The sequence below is a fragment of the Schistocerca nitens genome, chromosome 12, assembly GCF_023898315.1.
Source record: "Schistocerca nitens isolate TAMUIC-IGC-003100 chromosome 12, iqSchNite1.1, whole genome shotgun sequence".
Classification (NCBI taxonomy): domain Eukaryota; kingdom Metazoa; phylum Arthropoda; class Insecta; order Orthoptera; family Acrididae; genus Schistocerca; species Schistocerca nitens.
In genome coordinates, this window is record NC_064625.1 from 132,052,481 (window position 1) to 132,070,872 (window position 18,392).

The 18,392-nt window shown below is 42.2% G+C and overlaps 1 protein-coding gene across 1 annotated transcript in view; it reads left to right on the forward strand.

The window, feature by feature from the left end:
- LOC126215294 (mite allergen Der f 7-like) overlaps nt 1-18,392 on the forward strand; it is a 48,171-nt gene that overhangs the window by 20,446 nt on the left and 9,333 nt on the right. The window contains exons 2-4 of the mRNA XM_049941980.1: nt 785-911; nt 10,810-10,965; nt 17,656-17,807. Of these exons, the coding sequence (XP_049797937.1) occupies nt 785-911; nt 10,810-10,965; nt 17,656-17,807 (435 nt within the window). The remainder of the gene's footprint in view (nt 1-784; nt 912-10,809; nt 10,966-17,655; nt 17,808-18,392) is intronic.

The following is an 18,392-nucleotide window of genomic DNA, read 5'->3' on the forward strand; positions in this document are numbered from 1 at the left end:
TTGCAGATGACGTTCACTGGGCATTCGCCATACCCAAACCCTGCCATCGGATCGCCACGCTGTGTACCGTGATTCGTCAGTCCACACAACGTTTTTACGCTGTTAAATCGTCCAGTGTTTACGCTCCTTACACCAACTGAGGTGTCGTTTGGCATTTACTGGCGTGATGTGTGGCTTATGAGCAGCCGCCCGACCATCAAATCAAAGTTTTCTCATATCCTGCCTAACTGTCATAGTACTTGCAGTGGATCCTGATGCAGTTTGGAATTCCTGTGTGACGGTCTGGATAGATATCTGCCTCTTACACATTACGACCCTCTTCAACTGTCGGCGGTCTCTATCAGTCAACAGACTAGGTCAGTATGTACGCTTTTGTGCTGTACGTGTCCCTTCACGTTTGCACTTCAGTATCGGAAACAGTGGACATAGGGATATTTAGGAGTGTGGAAATCTCGTGTACGGACGTATGACGCAAGTGACACCCAGTCACCTGACCACTTTCGAAGTCCGTGAGTTCCGCGGAGCGCCCCATTCTGCTCTCTCACGATGTCTAATGACTCCTGAAGTCGCTGATATGCAGTGCCTGACAGTAGGTGGCAGCACAATGCACCTAATATGAAAAGCGTATGTTTTTGGGAGTCTCCGGATACTTTTGATCGCATAGTGTATACCAGAGTTGTAAAATCCGTTCCCGAAATAACAGACACTTGTTCAGTTACTGTTTGATGTGTGCTCAAATTTTACTCATTTCTGTGTGAGACTTCAATGCCGTTGTCCTTTGCAGGATGAAAAGGACGCAAGCGAACATCAACGACTACTTCGACGAGCTCACGCCCCAGATCAAGGACTTCTTCATCACGGCGGGACTCGACCCTCTGCAGTTGCCAGACCTCGTCCAGAACTTCAGCGTGGTGAGTCTTCATTGTGAGATGGTAGCCCCAGCATTATGAGAAGTACACAGCAGGAGTCTATGTGTGGCCGCTTGTAGCTGAATCTGTTGTGTATACCAGGCGTCTGAGACAAGACGTCGGTAGCTGTAGCTACATCTGGTCTTACGACTCTGAGGTTGTGTGCTTGTAGTTATATCTAATTGTGTGCCGGCCGGGGTGGACGAGCGGTCCTAGGCGCTACAGTCTGCAACCGCGCGACCGCTACGGTCGCAGGTGCGAATCCTGCCTCGGGCATGGATGTGTGTGATGTCCTTAGGTTAGTTAGGTTTAAGTAGTTCTAAGTTCTAGGGGACTGACGACCCCAGATGTTAAGTCCCACAGTGCTCAGAGCCATTTGAACCATCTAATTGTGTACCAAGACTTCGAGATTGGGCATCAGTAACTACATCTACGCCTGTATCAGGACTCTGGCCTTACATTTCGTAGCTAGATCTGTATGTATATCAGGCCTCTGGACTGGGCATCTGTAGCTAGTCTTTATTTATTTATTTTTATTTACACGTCAAAGTTCTGTAGGACCAAATTGAGGAGCAAATCTCCAAATGAAATTACAACATAAAAGTAATAACAGATAAAAATAAAATGTTTACGAACCCAAAAAAAAGTCAAGCCATAAGTTTAAGTAAAAGCAAACAAAAATATAACTAGGAATCGGATTAATTCTCAAGGAACTCCTCAACAGAATGGGAGGAGTCACCCATGAGGAAACCCTTCAGTTTCGATTTCAAAGCACGTTGATTACTGGAAAGATTTTTAAATTGTTGCAGTAGTTTTTTTTAAAAATGGATGCAGCAGCATACTGCACGCTTTTCTGCACAAGAGTTAAGGAGGTGCGATCCAAATGCAGGTTGGGTTTGTGCCTAGTATTAAGTGAGCGAAAGCTGCTACTTCTTGGGAATAAGCTGATACTGTTAGCAAGAAACGATAGTAAAGAATACATATATATATATATATATATATATATATATATATATATATATATATATATATATATATATTGAGAGACTAATGTCAAAATACCCAGACTAGTGAACAAGGGTTGACAAGTGGTTCGAGAACCTACACCCCGTATTCCCTGAGAGTAAAATATCCTTTTGGATTGGAATGAGTTACCCCAAAATATAATACTATACGACATAAGCGAATGAAAATAAGTAGACTAATTTTCGTGTAGAACGATCATTTACTTCAGATACCACTCTAATAGTAAAAATGGCAGCATTAAGTCTTTGAACAAGATCCTGAATTTGGGTTTCCACGGAAGTTTACTATCTATCTGAACACTTAGAAATTTTAACCGTTCCGTTTCACTAATCATATGCCTAGTCTGTGAAATTAAAACATCGGGATTTGTTGAATGGTGTGTTAGAAGTTGTAAAAACTTTGTCTTACTGTGATTTAGCGTTAGCTTATTTTCTACAAGCCATGAGCTTATGTCATGAACTGCTCTGTTTGAAACAGAGCCAATGTTCCACAAAACATCCTTTACTACCAAGCTAGTGTCACCAGAAAACAGAAATATATTGGAGTTATCCGTAATACTAGAGGGCATATCATTTATATAGATAAGGAACAGGAGTGGCCCCAACACTGATCCTTGGGGCATCCCACATTTGACTGCACCCCACTCACATCCCACATCACAGCCATTCTCAAAACTGTCAATAATGACCTTTTGCTGTCTCTTCATAAAGTAAGAGGTAAACCAATTGTGAGCTACTCAGCATATTCTGTAATTGTTCTACTTCTGGATCAATACTTTGTGATCAACACAATCAAACGCCTTACTTAAACCAAAAAATATGCGGAGCTGTCGGAACCCATCCAGTACCTAACAGAGAAAATAGAATGTAGCTTTGTCAGTTGTTAAACGATTTCTAAAGCCCAACTGTACATTTCATGGCAAATTATGTGATATAAAATAATAAATTATCCTTACACACATTGCCTTTTCAGTAACTTTAGGAAATACTGATGGTATAGAAATAGGTCTAAAATTATCTACATTATCCCTTTCTCCCTTTTTAAAAAGCGGCTTTACTACCGAGTACTTTAATCGTTGAGGAAACTGACCATTTCTAAAGGAAAACTTACAAATGTGATTAAGTACAGGGCTAACATGTGCAGCACAGTACTTTCATATTCCGCTAGGCACTCCATCATATCCATGAGAGTCCTTAGTCTTCAGTGATTTAATTACTAAGTCGTTCTCCACTCCTGTCTGTATCACAGCTGAGTGCATCAGACATCAGTCTCGGAAAGGCATTTCCCAAGAGAATTGTATGATTTTTATTTAATTCTCCAGCAATGATTAATAAATGATTGTTAAAGACTGATTTATCAGTAACACAAATATTTTTAGTAGGAACTGACTACTTCTAAACTAATTTTCTGAGACTAGGCGTTAGTAGCTATGTCTAAACATGTCCAAGATGTTTGTAGCTGTGTCTGCATCTTTATCTGGACTCTGAGAGTAGAATCTTGTAGCTAAATTTAAATATATCTCAGCGCACCCAAACTTGACGTTTGTAGCTATGCCTACATCTATGTCTAGTGTCTGATATTTGACTTTGGTAGCTGCAACTATTTGCCCATACCTCTATACTACAGTTTCATAACTGAGGATTCGTAGCTTCATCTACATCAATACCAAGGCTATGGACTGGGCGTTTGTAGTTGGATCTACACCTACACAAGACCTGAGATGAGACTTTCCCAACAACCATGAATAATGAAGTCACAGAAATCATATACACCTAGTTTCATTTGATTGCTCCACTTCGTATGTCTCCAGCGGGTGTGGCCGACCGGTTCTAGGCGCTTCAGTCTGGCGCCGCGCGACCACTACGTTCGCAGGTTCGAATCCTGCCTCGGGCATAGATGTGTGTGATGTCCTTCGGTTAGTTAGGTTTAAGTAGTTCTAAGCTCTAGGGGACTGATGACCTCAGATGTTAAGTCCCATAGTGCTCAGAGCCACTTGACCATTTGAACTTCGTATGTCCAACAATTCCACAGTGGGGAAATGTATACAAGGCTTCTCGAAGTGGGAGTTGGTCTTAATGAGCTGAAGGTACCATATGTCGTCTCATACAAATAACCGGTTGTAAGTATTTGTGGCTACACAAAGCGAAACAGTCACATACACTCAGTTGTACCTAAAGCAAACTACAGGCTTTGACTCATTACATGGTAGCAGGGAACTATAGTTTGTCTGTAAATAAACAACTAGCTTGTAATACTCTTCAAGTGTATGGGTGCAATATTATGAAATGAATCAACATAATTAAAAGTTACTGTCTTGTTGTCCTAATATTAATTAGAAGATTTCTAAAACAATAATTTCAATAGTGTCTGTGAAGATAATTTCCAATAGAGAAGGACGGATTATCCATCAGAAGACGTCCTGACAGGCTGCTGAAGGCAGATGAGCCTAGTATGTAACTTACGGAGATTGGGTATAGTACTAGTATTAAATTCACATTCTGCACTTTTCAGTTTTCAGAGTCGATAACAGCTGGCAATGATAAACGTCTTTAATATCTCGTAAAACAGTTTTTTGAAGAGGTGGTTGTTGTTGTATTTGTTGTTTTCGCTGTTGAGCTCTTTAGTCCGAAGACAGATTTGATGCGGCTCTCCATGCTTCTCTATGCTGTGTGAGCCTCTTTATATCCGACTAACTACTGCAACCTACAACCTTCTGAATGTGCTTACTGTATTCATCTATCTCTCTCTCACCCTCAATTGCTGGCCGCTGGTGGCCGAGCGGTTCTAGGCGCTTCAGTTTGAAACCGCGCGACCGCTACGGTCGCAGGTTCAAATCCTGCCTCGGGCATGGATGTGTGTGATGTTCTTAGGTTAGTTAGGTTTAAGTAGTTCTAAGTTCTAGAGGGACTGATGACTTGAAATGTTAAGTCCCATAGTGCTCAGAGCCATTTGAACCTCTCCCTCAGTTATTTTACCCCACTCCCAAGCCCCCCCACTCCCGCCCCCAACACACAAAACCGTCCAGTACTAAACTGGTGATCCCTTGGTGTCTCAGAATGTATCCTACCAACTGATCCCTTGTTTTAGACAATTCGTGCGACACGTTTCTTGACTCCTTAATTCTCTTCAGTACCTCCTCATCTGTTACTTGATCTACCCATCCAATTTTCATCATTGTTCTGTAGGACTATATTACAAGAGCTTCAGTTCTCTTCTTGTCTAAACTGTTTATCGACTACGTTTGGCTTCCATACAGGGGTACACTCCACTCAATTACCTTCAGAAAATACTTCCTTACACTTAAGTCTGTATTCAATCTTAACAAATTCTTCTTCATCAGAAACACTTTTCTTGACATTGCCAACCTATATTTTAGATACTCTCTACTTTGAAGATATTCTGAATCTAATACTACATGCTTTCTTTAAATATGCTTCTGCTCTGGGAATACCCTTTCTTTTAATTATGTTTCCCCAAATCATTATCGTGTAAGTCATTAGAAAATGGAAGTATGCGAATTAATCTAGTTTCTTCGATTTTAAGTAGTTTACAGTGACGATCATGTTTACTGCAAACACCACTCAACTAAGCCGCTTCATTAATTCTAATGAGCGTTTTCTCCAAATATAGCTGTCATCTGCCGATAGTCGATATAGTTTAACACAATCCATTTCATGTATTTTGTTAGTTGACTGTTATGTCCTTGTCTTCTGTATGAAATTTTTGTATTGAGACTTATAAATTATTAATAATAACCCGTTTACCTTAAATCGTGCGTTAGTGTTCAAGAATCCCATTAGATCCATTTCTGTAAGCTGCTTTTTATTGGTACACTAGTATCATCTGCTATAATAACAGATTTTGCATATCCTCACGATGCATGTACAAAATCACACTATAAAAAATGATACGCTGTGGTATACCAGTGGTGCTTTGATTACGAGTGGCTATTGTTCTTTGATCGACCCGTGTATCTGATGCTCTCTACTTTCTGTAATGCAGATAAGATAAAACGGCATTAACCTTGTAAAGTCCTTGGACTGATACATTGTTAGTGGTTATCAAGTTGAACGCCAGATGATTGACAGGCTCCGCCCCGTTAATCATATTTACGCCTAACAGTTTCCCTTGTGGCCCAAACAAATACGATTACGGTGGGTATCACAGGACAAAGTGCTACACTTAAACTCTGGGAGATGTGGAATGAAAAAGTGTTGTACGTCAGATTTTACTGTTTTGAGTTCATTCTTCGTATCACAGTTCAGTAGCGCTAGTCAGTTTAAACCATGCAGAGTCGACTGGGAAAACACAGTTCGTTCTGGCGTACAAGTTAGCACATTCATGGAAATGGTAATTAATGTATTTGTTTGGATTAACTGGCATTAAATTCTATCCTCGTAATAATTTGGTCGTGGTCGTAAGCTACGTCGTAAATGTCCAAATTCATATAAATGTTCAAGCTCATCAGTCACTTCAAAATCAAAGGATATCAGTCGAAGAATACCCTGTTTTCCAGAAGTGCTTGTCTTGTGAGTTTCGCAGGAAAGCTACTATGAAGTCTGTAAGATAGAAGACGAGGTACTGGCGGAAGTAAAACTGTGAGGAGGGGTCCTGAGTCGTGCTTTGGTAGCTCAGTTGGTAGACCACTTGGCCGCGAAAGGCAAAAGATCCCGAGTTCGAGTCTCGCTCCGGCACACAGTTTTAATCTGCCAGGAAGTTTCATTGGTAACTTGCTTCAAACGCTCAGAAAAGTAAAATTCTGTAATTCACAGAACGAAAAACTTTTAGCATGGTGTGACGACAATATCAACGAGACAATATTGGAATCGTTCAACTCACACAAGTAGCTGCGTGTAACAACTTGTAGGGGTATGGAATGGAAGAATCACATGGACTAAGTCATTCGCAAAGCGAGTGGAAAATTTCAGTTTATTGCTAGAATACAAGGAAAACTCAATCAGTCTTCAAAGGAAACTGCTTACAAAGCACTCTTATCAACCCTCCTAGAATACTGGTCAAGTTTGTGGAACTGGTGCCAATCAGGACTAAAGGAGATGCAGTTATCACATGTCATTATTGGCCATGATTCCCCGTCTGGGGTAGTTGGCCATGTAGAGGTCTGTTTAGTAGAACTTCGACGACTTGTGTATCGATGATAACGAAATGATAATCAGGACACCAGAACACCCACTTCTTGGAGACGAAATTGGACAAACGGCTCTACAGTCTAGAAGCCACAATGCTCACAACCAGAATATGAGCTGCAGGCATCAAAAGAGATACTGAACGTGTATGTTACGGCCAAAGTCCGAAATTGGCCAAAGCGTGAACTGTCCGGCAAAGTCGCGAAGTGGCCAATGTCGCTTCAAATTGTTGAATCGGCCGGCCATTTCACCAAGTGTCTGGGACCCTCAAACTCTGAATAAAGAAGCAAAGCAGATTTGATCGAGCAATTTCAAACTCTGTATCTTTTCTTCAGTTCGGGATCTCGCCGGCTAGTTTGGCTAGTGGCGTAGACAGATCGGCCAGAATTGGAAGATAAATAAAGAGTGGACGAATATGTTTAATTTGCGTGCAGTCTATTTACTTTATCAATCTCACTTATAAAAAATATAAACTTTTTGCATGCACTTTATAAATCTTTCTTTAGCAGAACAGGTATTTACTTATTACAAGTAAAACTCTTATGACATTTGCAATTCCGCAGTATTTTGTTATATCTGCATTTGCAGCGATTTGCGGATCATTTAGGAGAGCAGTTGCATCGACTGCATAATTGGCCACTGCTCAGTGACTGTGAAGACGATATGGTTCGTGGTGACTTTTCTTCTTTGCCCAGCGTGGGCAGTTTCTCTAAGAGAATAGACAACTCGTTTCTGGAATACAGTTGCTGCTTGAGGACTCCATGTTCTCTTTCCAGGCTGCAGAAAGCGCCATCGACTTTCATAAAGACTGCAAGAACGCTTCCGCATCCTGCGTCAACGTCTGATGTACGAATGCGAACATAGTCTCCAACTTTTGCAAGTGGGGATTTTGCACATGAATTTTTAAGCATCTTCGCCATTTGTGCTCGCAAATTGTCGTGTGCCCCTGCCCTTTTCCTCGTAAATCTATCGCTAGTTATTGCATAGATTCCAAATAATTTTCCACCCATATCCTTCATCTGCTTTATTACTTCTTCCACCAATTGCATGCACACCTTTGCTACAGTATATACAACAATGAGCTGCGCCACACTGCTCTTCACAAACCACACATAACAGTTTAATCTTGTTATTGTCAGCAGGTCTAAGCAAAGAACGGTAGACAGAAAGGTGGAATGAGTATATAGAGGGTCTATACATGGGCGATGTGCTTGAGGGCAATATTATTGAAGTGTAAGAGGACTTAATGAGATGGAAGATACTATACGGTGTGAAGAATTTGACAAAGCACTGAAAGACCTAAGTCGAAACAAGGCCCTTGGAGTAGACAACATTCCATTAGAATTACTGATAGCCTTGGAAGAGCCAGCCGTGACTATACTCTACCATTTGGTGAACAAGATGTGTGAGACTGGTGAAACACTCCCAGACATCAAGAAGAATGTATTAATTCCAATCCCAAAGAAAGCAGGTGTTGACAGGTGTGAAAATTACCGAACTATCAGTTTAATAAGTCAAGCATGCAAATTACTAACACGAATTCTTTACTGACGAATGGAAAAACTGATACAAGCCGATCACATGGAAGATCAATTTGGATTCTTTTTATTTATTTATTTATTTATTTATTTATTTATTATTCCGTGGGACCAAATTAAGGAGAAGTGTTCATCGTCATGGAACGAGTCAATACATGGAATTATAACACGATGATAGAAACACATAAAATAAAATATAAGAAACATATTCAGGGAACAAATCGTAAGTTTAGATAAAAGAAAATCAACAATGTAACATTGGAATATGCTTAATTTTTCAGCCCTTCCAGGAGCTCCTCGACAGAATAGAAGGAGTGAGCCATAAGGAAACTCTTCAGTTTAGACAAAAGTGTTTGGGCTACTGCTAAGATTTTTGAGTTCCATAGAAATCCTGGAACACGTGAGGGAATAATGAACCTACGACTTATCTTATAAGGTAGATTAAGGAAAGGCAAACGTACGTTTCTGTCATTTGTAGACTTAGGCAATGTTGACAATGCTGACTGGAATACTCTCTTTCAAACTCTAAAGGTGGCAGGCAACAAACATTAGGAGGCGAAATGCTATTTACAATTTGAACAGAAACCAGATGGCAGTTGTAAGAGCTGAGGGGTGCGAAAGAGAAGCAGTGGTTGAGAAGGGAGTGAGACAGGATTGTAGCCTATCCATGACGTTATTCAATCTGTATAATGAGAAGGCAGTATAGGAAAGAAAAGAAATATTTGGAGTAGGAATTAAAATCCATGGAGAAGAAATAAAAACTTTGAGGTTTGCCGATGACCTTGTATTTCTGTCAGAGATGGTTAAGGACCTGGAAGGGCAATTGAACAGAATGGACTGCGTTGTGAAAGGAGGATCTAATATCAACATCAAGAAAAGCAAAACTAGGATAACAAAATGTAGTAGAATTAAATCAGGTGTGCTGAGGGAATTATGTTAGGAAATGAGATGCTTAAAGTAGTAGATGAGATTTGCTATTTGGGGAGTGAAACAACTGATGATGATCGAAGTAGAGAGAATATAAAATGTAGACTGCCATTGGCAAGAAAAGCATTTCTGAAAAAGAGATATTTGTTAACATCGAGTATAGAAAGTCTTTTCTGAAAGTATTTTTATGGAGTGTAGCCATGTATGGAAGTGAAATATGGACGTTAAATAGTTAAGACAAGAAGTGAATAGAAGCTTTCGAAATGTGGTGCTACAGAAGAATGCTGAAGATAAATTGGTAGATCACATAACTAATGAGGAGATACTAAATAGAAGTGGGGAGAAGAGGAGTTTGTGGCACAACTTGACTAGAAGAAGGGAGTGGTTGGTCGGACATGTTCTGAGGCATCAAGAGATCACCCGTTTAGTATTGGAGGGATGTGCGGAGGGTAAAATTCGTAGAGGGTGACTAAGGCATGAGTACACTAAACATATTCAGAAGGCTGTAGGTTGAAATAGCTACTTGCAATTGAAGAAGCTTGCATAGGATAGAGGAGCATGGAGAGCTGCATCAGACCAATCCCTGGACTGAAGACCACAACAACAAAGTACTCAGCTAACTGGTCTCGACTTTTCGGTGGTTCGACCTCTATGGTGGCTGTTGAATTTGTCAGGAAGAAAAACAAAGAACTGAGGCAGGACCCTCTCCAAAAAGCATGTTAGTTCTAGTATAATATATTAGTCCAATGAAAACCCGTTTATCATCTGCATTTCTTCTTGGTGTAGCAATTTTAATGGCCGGTTGTGTAGATGTCGATAATGTGGTGAGGAGTGAACTGGAGTGGCCATTTGGATTGGAGTTCTTTCCAGATGGCCTATTTGGAAATCATGGAGCATGGCGAGCTGGGGATCAACGTTAGCTGGCTCATCAGATGTAGATGTAGATGTAGATGATGTGGTGAGTACTGAAGTGGACGTTTGGGTTGGGCGTTCTTCCTGGCAGTCCTGCTGAGCATCTTGGGACAGGACGATCTGGGGCTCAAGACCTTTGGTCTGGATGTAGAAGTAGATGAGGTGCTGAGGGATGAATTGGAGTGACCATTCAGCTTCGATTCTTTATTTTCCAGACAGACATTCTGGGTGTTGAATATAGTTGCAACCTGCGGCTCAAGACCAGCTGGTTCACATGATCTGGTTGTAGATGTAGATGAGGTGGTGAGGAGTGAGCTGGATTGACCATTCAGCTTGGTTTCTTTATTTTTTCAGACGGACCTGCTGGGTATCGAATGGACTGGAGAACTGGGGCTCAAGACTGGCTGGCTGACTGACCTGTCGCTCTTCCAGAGGAGTGGAGATGCTTACGTCAGCTACGACGACCTGGAGCTCAACATCAGCATCAGCCTGGCGTTCCCAGACGTGGCGGTGAGTGCCACGCCAAGCCACACAGCTGAAGCTAACTGATCTGTATCTTCTCCAGTAGTATTACACTGAATAAAATCTTTCCAGTTGTCAAGCCTCATCACTTCGAGTAAGAGACTTGAGCTTTCAGCACCTGCCTCTGCAATCGTCATCAGCACCAAAAAACAACTGACTGCTGCTCCTGTCAGAGCTTTCTGCTTAAATTTGCTCGGTACCATTGTGTCGAGAACCTTCAGGAAGGGCTGTGCTCTGAGCAAGTGTGTCCTTCCACAGGACCGAGTGATGTCAGCCAGTGCATGGTGCCAGCACTTCGCATGATGATGGTTGCGGCAGCTTTCGAAGGCTCAAATGATTAATTGAAAATGATAAATCTTGAAAACTGAAGATATTATTTTGGTGCGCTAGCACTACAGACTCAGAGGATAAACGTTTATATTATTTAGAGCTGACATTTCCGTTCTTTCACTTCTTCAGTATGAGCTATTATTTTTAAATGTGAACATTTTAGGTTAGCCTTTACCGTGATTGTTATCGACATTAAATGAAACAACAAGTTTACTGTTAGCAGTCACTGTTTATTTATTTCCACGACGCGTTTCAAAGGTTTAAACCTCTATCGTCAGGTGGACTTACAGTTGTTAATATAACATTTGTGTGTGTTGTTATACGATATTTTGGAGGAACTTGTGTAACTGTCTCCAGTGGCCACACGTTTTCAATGTCGTAACACATCACATGTATACTGCCATATTTTAATAACTGAGGTAAACTGAGGTAAACAAATATTTACAAAATATTAGAGTACATGTTATGTGGTACGACAGTGGAATGAACCTGTGGCTACTGAAAACAGTGCTACAAGTTCCTCCAAAATATGGTAACACAATACACACACAAATGTCATATTAACAAATGTAAAACCACCTGATGATGCAGGTTTTAATTTTTGAAACGCGTCGTGGAGGTAAATAAACAGTGACTGGCAACAGCAAATTTGTTCTTTCATTTCATCAGCTATTATTTTTTTTTATTTGATTTTAATCGACAAAGTGACAAATGATAACAATATTTGAGACCCTCATGTAAGCCGAATATGAATTGTACGTCTGAAGGTTAGTTTGAACTTCGCTTTTTTACTGAACATGTTTCTAATGGTGTTAGTTCCCAGAAGTTAGAGATGCGGTAAGGTACATGATTGCTACAGTGTTTGACAGCGATGAGTCTCATAGTGACCGTGTATCATTTTCTCAGCTGACACGTTTTGACTGCATTGGCAGTTTACTGTTTGGTGTGTACGCTCAGTTGTTACATCTCACAGCGTGGTTCATTGTTTCAATTACATAAGAAGGTTTATGGGCTAATGTATCTTCATTTTCAACGTTTCCTTTTTAATTCTAATTATCTTGACATTTCACCGAGCAACCGATTCCACCCGTCTGCTTTGACCCATGACATAACGGTGTTCTGGTGTGTGAAGTCACTATGGCACGGAATTTTCGAGTTGGTTGTGTTTTTAGATGTCGTATTGTTGTATCTGATCGTGCCCTCTGGTGGTGGACGTAGGATTGCTAAGTTTGACCTATGTTGTTGGGTTCATTTGAGTTTTGGTTGTCATCGTCGTGGTTTTGAAGTTAGGTAGTTGGTGCGGTAATGTGGGTCGTGGAAAGTGTTTTCAGTGAGTTATTAAGGTTTTTTTTTTTGTTTATGTGTTTGGCGTTTTGTTAGATCTGATTAGTTTGGTGTTTAATGTTCGGGAAAAAGTCTAATTTGTTATTGTTTTTTCTTTTTTTTGTTGGGTATGGCTAAGACAATGAAGTTCACGAGTGTATCATTACGTTCCAAGATGGATGATGATATGATGTCCGACATACAGTTTCTGCAGGTGTTCGGTCTTATTGCTGAATATGTTAGGTGTCACATTTGTGGCAACAACATGAGGTTGACTTGAGTTCAGGCGCCTCGGACCAGGGACACGTAGATATGGCTTTGTAGGTGCATGTGTGCATATGTGTGTGTGGAGTGGTCAACCTAGGTAGGATTGCCGGAGGCTTCTGTTAATAAGCAGGTTTTGTTTCGGTGTTATTCTACACCAATTGCGATGCTTTGTGTTTTGTGTATTTCTGGTAGGTAGCTAACGTTTTGACTGATGTTGTTAGTATGGGGTATTTGGGTTTCTGAGTTTTTGGGGTTTTGGTCCCCGTTTCCGGAGTTGCACGTGCTGGTTTTTTGGTGTCGATAGCTTCATTGGAGCTGTAGGTCAATGGAAATGTCCGATTCCACTTTTTATGGTTATAGGTGTTGACTTTTGGCATCGACAGCTGCGGTTGAGCTAAGTTCAAGGAAAATATCCGATTCCTGTTGTTTTGTTGGTGTAGCAGAAAGTTGTAATTTTAATTTTTTTATGTTATTTGGTCTGGGTTGGTGAGGTGGTTTTTTGTTGTTGTATGTTAAGCTTGTTCCTGCCCTTAATTCCCAATTTTTCGCTGTTCTCATGTTAGTTTCATTTTATTTTTCGAGTGAGACGTTACGGTGTCATTTTTATTTTTGTTAGCGTCTGTTGGCGTATATATGTAGTAACGTCATTGTCGTTGTGTTGTATACGCTGGGAGTAGCCGTTTCCGTCATACTGATGACGTCATTGGTCCAAGCAGACGGGTAGAATCGGACACTTCTGTAGTGCCCTGATTGCCCTTATTCATAATCGTTCCACTGTACGTTTTGGTGACGTGGAGATGCTTGTTCAACAACTGCAACCGCTTCAATTGTACTGCGATTAAGAAAAGTATGTTTATATGGACACACAGAGGTGAACCAAGACATTACCGAGAACTGATTAACAGCGAGCTGATCCATCTCTGGAAATCAACATAACAGGGATTCAACATGGCGTGGATTTGGACATTTCCTTGGTGAGGTTCCCTGAGGGTTGTAGCACCAAATACCTCTGCACAGGTCAGAAAATCGCTGTACATTCAGGGCTTGTAGTTTTCTGGTACAGAGTAGCACCCCAGTTATCTTCCATCAGATTGAAAACTGACGTTTCCGCCATATTGATAACGTCATGGGTCAAAGCAGACAGTTGGAATCGGACACTTCTGTATTGCACTGATCGCCCGTATTCATAAATGTTCCACGGTACATGAATTTGGAAGGTAAGACATCACATTTAATTCACTATCTTGCTCTTCAAACCACTATAGCCCGATGCTGGCGTTGTGACATAGTGTGTTATCCTGCTGGAAGATTCCATACCTACTGAGGAAGGCAGCAGGTGTACGAGGGTGCAGGAGGTAGACAGTAATGTTGACATAGTCCAAAGCTGCCATGGTCCCATGCTGCCATGGTTTGCAGGCGCCGAATAGCACCCAAGGTATCTACAATCAGATAGAGATCTAGCCGTTTTCGCCACATTGATAACGTCATGGGTAAAAGAAGAGAAGTGGAATCGGACGCTTCTGTAATGAACTGATCGCCCTTATTCATAAATGTTCCATTGTACGTGATTTTGGAAGGTAAGACATCACATTGAATTCACTATCTTCCTCTTCAAACCACTATAGCCCGATGCTGGAGTGGTGACATAGTGCGTTATCCTGCTGGAAGCTTCCATAGCTACTGAAGAATGCAGCAGGTGTACGAGGGTGCAGGAGGTAGACAGTAATGTTGACATAGTCCAAAGCTGCCATGGTCCCATGTCGCCATGGTTTGTGGGTGACGAATAGCACCCAAAATGTCTTCCATCAGATTGAGAACTAGCCGTTTTCGCCATATTGATAACGTCATGGGTAAACGCAGAGAATTGTATTCGTACGCTTCTGTAATGCACTGATCGCCCTTATTCATAAATTTTCCACGGTACGTGAATTTGGTGGCTAAGACATTATATTGATTTCACTGTCTTGCTCCTTGATCCACTATAGCCCGATGCTGGCGTTGTGACATAGTGTGTGATCCTGCTGGAAGATTCCATAGCTACTGAGGAAGGCATCAAGTATACGAGAGTGCTGGAGGTCGACAATAATGTTGACATAGTCCAAAGCTGCCATGGTCCCATGCTGCCATAGTTTGTGGGCGCCGAATAGTACCCAAGGTATCTTCCATCAGAATGAGAACCAGCCGTTTCCGCCATATTGATAACGTCATGGGTCAAAGCAGATAGGTGGAATCGGACGCTTCTGTAATGCACTGATCGCCCTTATTCATAAATGTTCATCTGTAAGTGTATTTCATGGCTAAGACATCGTCTTAAATTCACCATCTTGCTCCTCAAACCATTATAGCCCGATGCTGGCGTGGTGACATAGTGTGTTACCCTGCTGGAAGATTCCATAGCTACTGAGGAAGGCAGCACATGTACGAAGGTGCAGGAGGTAGACAGTAATGTTGACGTAGTCCAAAGCTGCCATGGTCCCATGCTGCCATGGTTTGCAGTAACCGAACAGCACCCAAGGTGTCTTCTATCAGATTGAGAACTATCCGTTTCCGCATTATTGATAACGTCATGGGTCAAAGCAGACAGGTGGAATCGGACGCTTCTGTAATGCACTGATCGCCCTTGTCCATAAATGTTCCACCGTAGGTGAATTTCATGGCTAAGACATCATGTTGAATTCACCATCTTGCTCATCGAACCACTATAGCCCAATGCTGGCGTTGTGTCATAGAGAGTTATCATGCTGGAAGATTCCATCGCTACTGAGGATGGCATCAGGTATATGAAGGTGCAGGAAGTCGACAGTAATGTTGACATAGTCCAAAGCTGCCATTGTCCCATGCTGCCATGGTTTGCGGGCACTGAATAGCACCCAAGGTCTCTTCCATCAGATTAAGCACTAGCCGTTTCCGGCATATTGATATCGTCATAGGTCAAAGCAGACATGTGGAATCGGACGCTTCTGTAATGCACTGATCGCCCTTATTCATAAATGTTCCACGGTACGTGAATTTGGTGGCTAAGACATTATATTGATTTCACTGTCTTGCTCCTCAATCCACTATAGCGCGATGCTGGCGTTGTGACATAGTGTGTTATCCTGCTGGAAGATTCCATAGCTATTGAGGAAGGCATCAGGTATATGAGGGTGCTGGAGGTCGACAGTAATGTTGAAATAGTCCAAAGCTGCCATGGTCCCATGCTGCCATGGTTTGCAGGCGCCGAATAGCACCCAAGGTATCTACAATCAGATAGAGATCTAGCCCTTTTCGCCACATTGATAACGTCATGGGTAAAAGAAGAGAAGTGGAATCGGACGCTTCTGTAATGAACTGATCGCCCTTATTCATAAATGTTCCATTGTACGTGAATTTGGAAGGTAAGACATCACATTGAATTCACTATCTTCCTCTTCAAACCACTATAGCCCGATGCTGGAGTGGTGACATAGTGCGTTATCCTGCTGGAAGCTTCCATAGCTACTGAGGAATGCAGCAGGTGTACGAGGGTGCAGGAGGTAGACAGTAATGTTGACATAGTCCAAAGCTGCCATGGTCCCATGTCGCCATGGTTTGTGGGTGACGAATAGCACCCAAAATGTCTTCCATCAGATTGAGAACTAGCCGTTTTCGCCATATTGATAACGTCATGGGTAAACGCAGAGAATTGTATTCGTACGCTTCTGTAATGCACTGATCGCCCTTATTCATAAATTTTCCACGGTACGTGAATTTTGTGGCTAAGACATTATATTGATTTCACTGTCTTGCTCCTTGATCCACTATAGCCCGATGCTGGCGTTGTGACATAGTGTGTTATCCTGCTGGAAGATTCCATAGCTACTGAGGAAGGCAGCACGTGTACGAAGGTGCAGGAGGTAGACAGTAATGTTGACGTAGTCCAAAGCTGCCATGGTCCCATGCTGCCATGGTTTGCAGTAACCGAATAGCACCCAAGGTGTCTTCCATCAGATTGAGAACTATCCGTTTCCGCATTATTGATAACGTCATGGGTCAAAGCAGACATGTGGAATCGGACGCTTCTGTAATGCACTGATCGCCCTTGTCCATAAATGTTCCACCGTAAGTGAATTTCATGGCTAAGACATCATGTTGAAATCACCATCTTGCTCATCGAACCACTATAGCCCAATGTTGGTGTTGTGTCATAGAGAGTTATCATGCTGGAAGATTCCATCGCTACTGAGGATGGCATCAGGTATATGAAGGTGCAGGAGGTCGACAGTAATGTTGACATAGTCCAAAGCTGCCATTGTCCCATGCTGCCATGGTTTGCGGGCACTGAATAGCACCCAAGGTGTCTTCCATCACATTAAGCACTTGCCGTTTCCGGCATATTGATATCGTCATAGGTCAAAGCAGACATGTGGAATCGGACGCTTCTGTAATGCACTTATCACCCTTATCCATAAATGTTCCACGGTACGTGAATTTGGTGGCTAAGACATTATATTGATTTCACTGTCTTGTTCCTCAATCCAGTATAGCTCGATGCTGGCGTTGTGACATAGTGTGTTATCCTGCTGGAAGATTCCATAGTTACTGAGGAAGGCAGCAGATATACGAGGGTGCAGGAGGTAGACAATAATGTTCACGTAGTCCAAACCTGCAGTGCCCCCATGCAAGCACAGGTGAATGTTTCCATACGTTGCCGGTATTCCATTCCAACCTGGTGCTTTTACTGTTTGTCCGATGAGATGCTGACACCTGTAGTGACGTGCTCGTCGGTCGTGTGCGCAGCTATCGTACGACTACGTGGCGCAGATCATGGGCATCGGTCCAGAGGGTGCGGTGAACGGCAAGGTGGAGAACCTGATCGTGCACATCGAAGCGGGCGGCAAGCTGTCCGACCTCAAGCTGGCGCTCTACGACTTCCAGTACCTCGACTACGGGTGAGTACTCCGTCTGTCTCTCCACACTTCACCCGCAGTCGCTCCGCTGCAAACTGTTGACTTCCGTCGCCAGCGGTTGTAGGCGCTTCAGTGCGGAACCGCGCTGTTTTTGCTACGGTCGCAGGTTCGAATCCTGCCTCGGGCATGGATGTGTGTGATGTCCTTAGGTTAGTTAGTTTTAAATAGTTCTAAGTCCAGGGGACTATTGACCTCAGATGTTAAGTCCTATAGTGCTTAGAGCCATTTGAACCATCTTTTCTCTGTCGCCATTTTCGTTCCCTTAGGTATGCTATAGTAGCAGAAGCAGCATGTGGTCTTGTAACACCTCCGTTTTTATCCCCACCTGATCTGATCGAAAAGCAGCCCAATATTTATTATTAACATGACAGTGAACCTAATGGGGCTGGTAATCGGAATTGACTGCTACAGAAGTTGTTACTTTCCATTTCGTCCTGTTCAGTACTATAATACTGAATGTGTGGTACTAACAAGGGAACCTCCCCATCGCACCCCCCTCAGATTTAGTTATAAGTTGACACAGTGGATAGGCCTTGAAAAATTGGACACAGATCAATTGAGAAAACA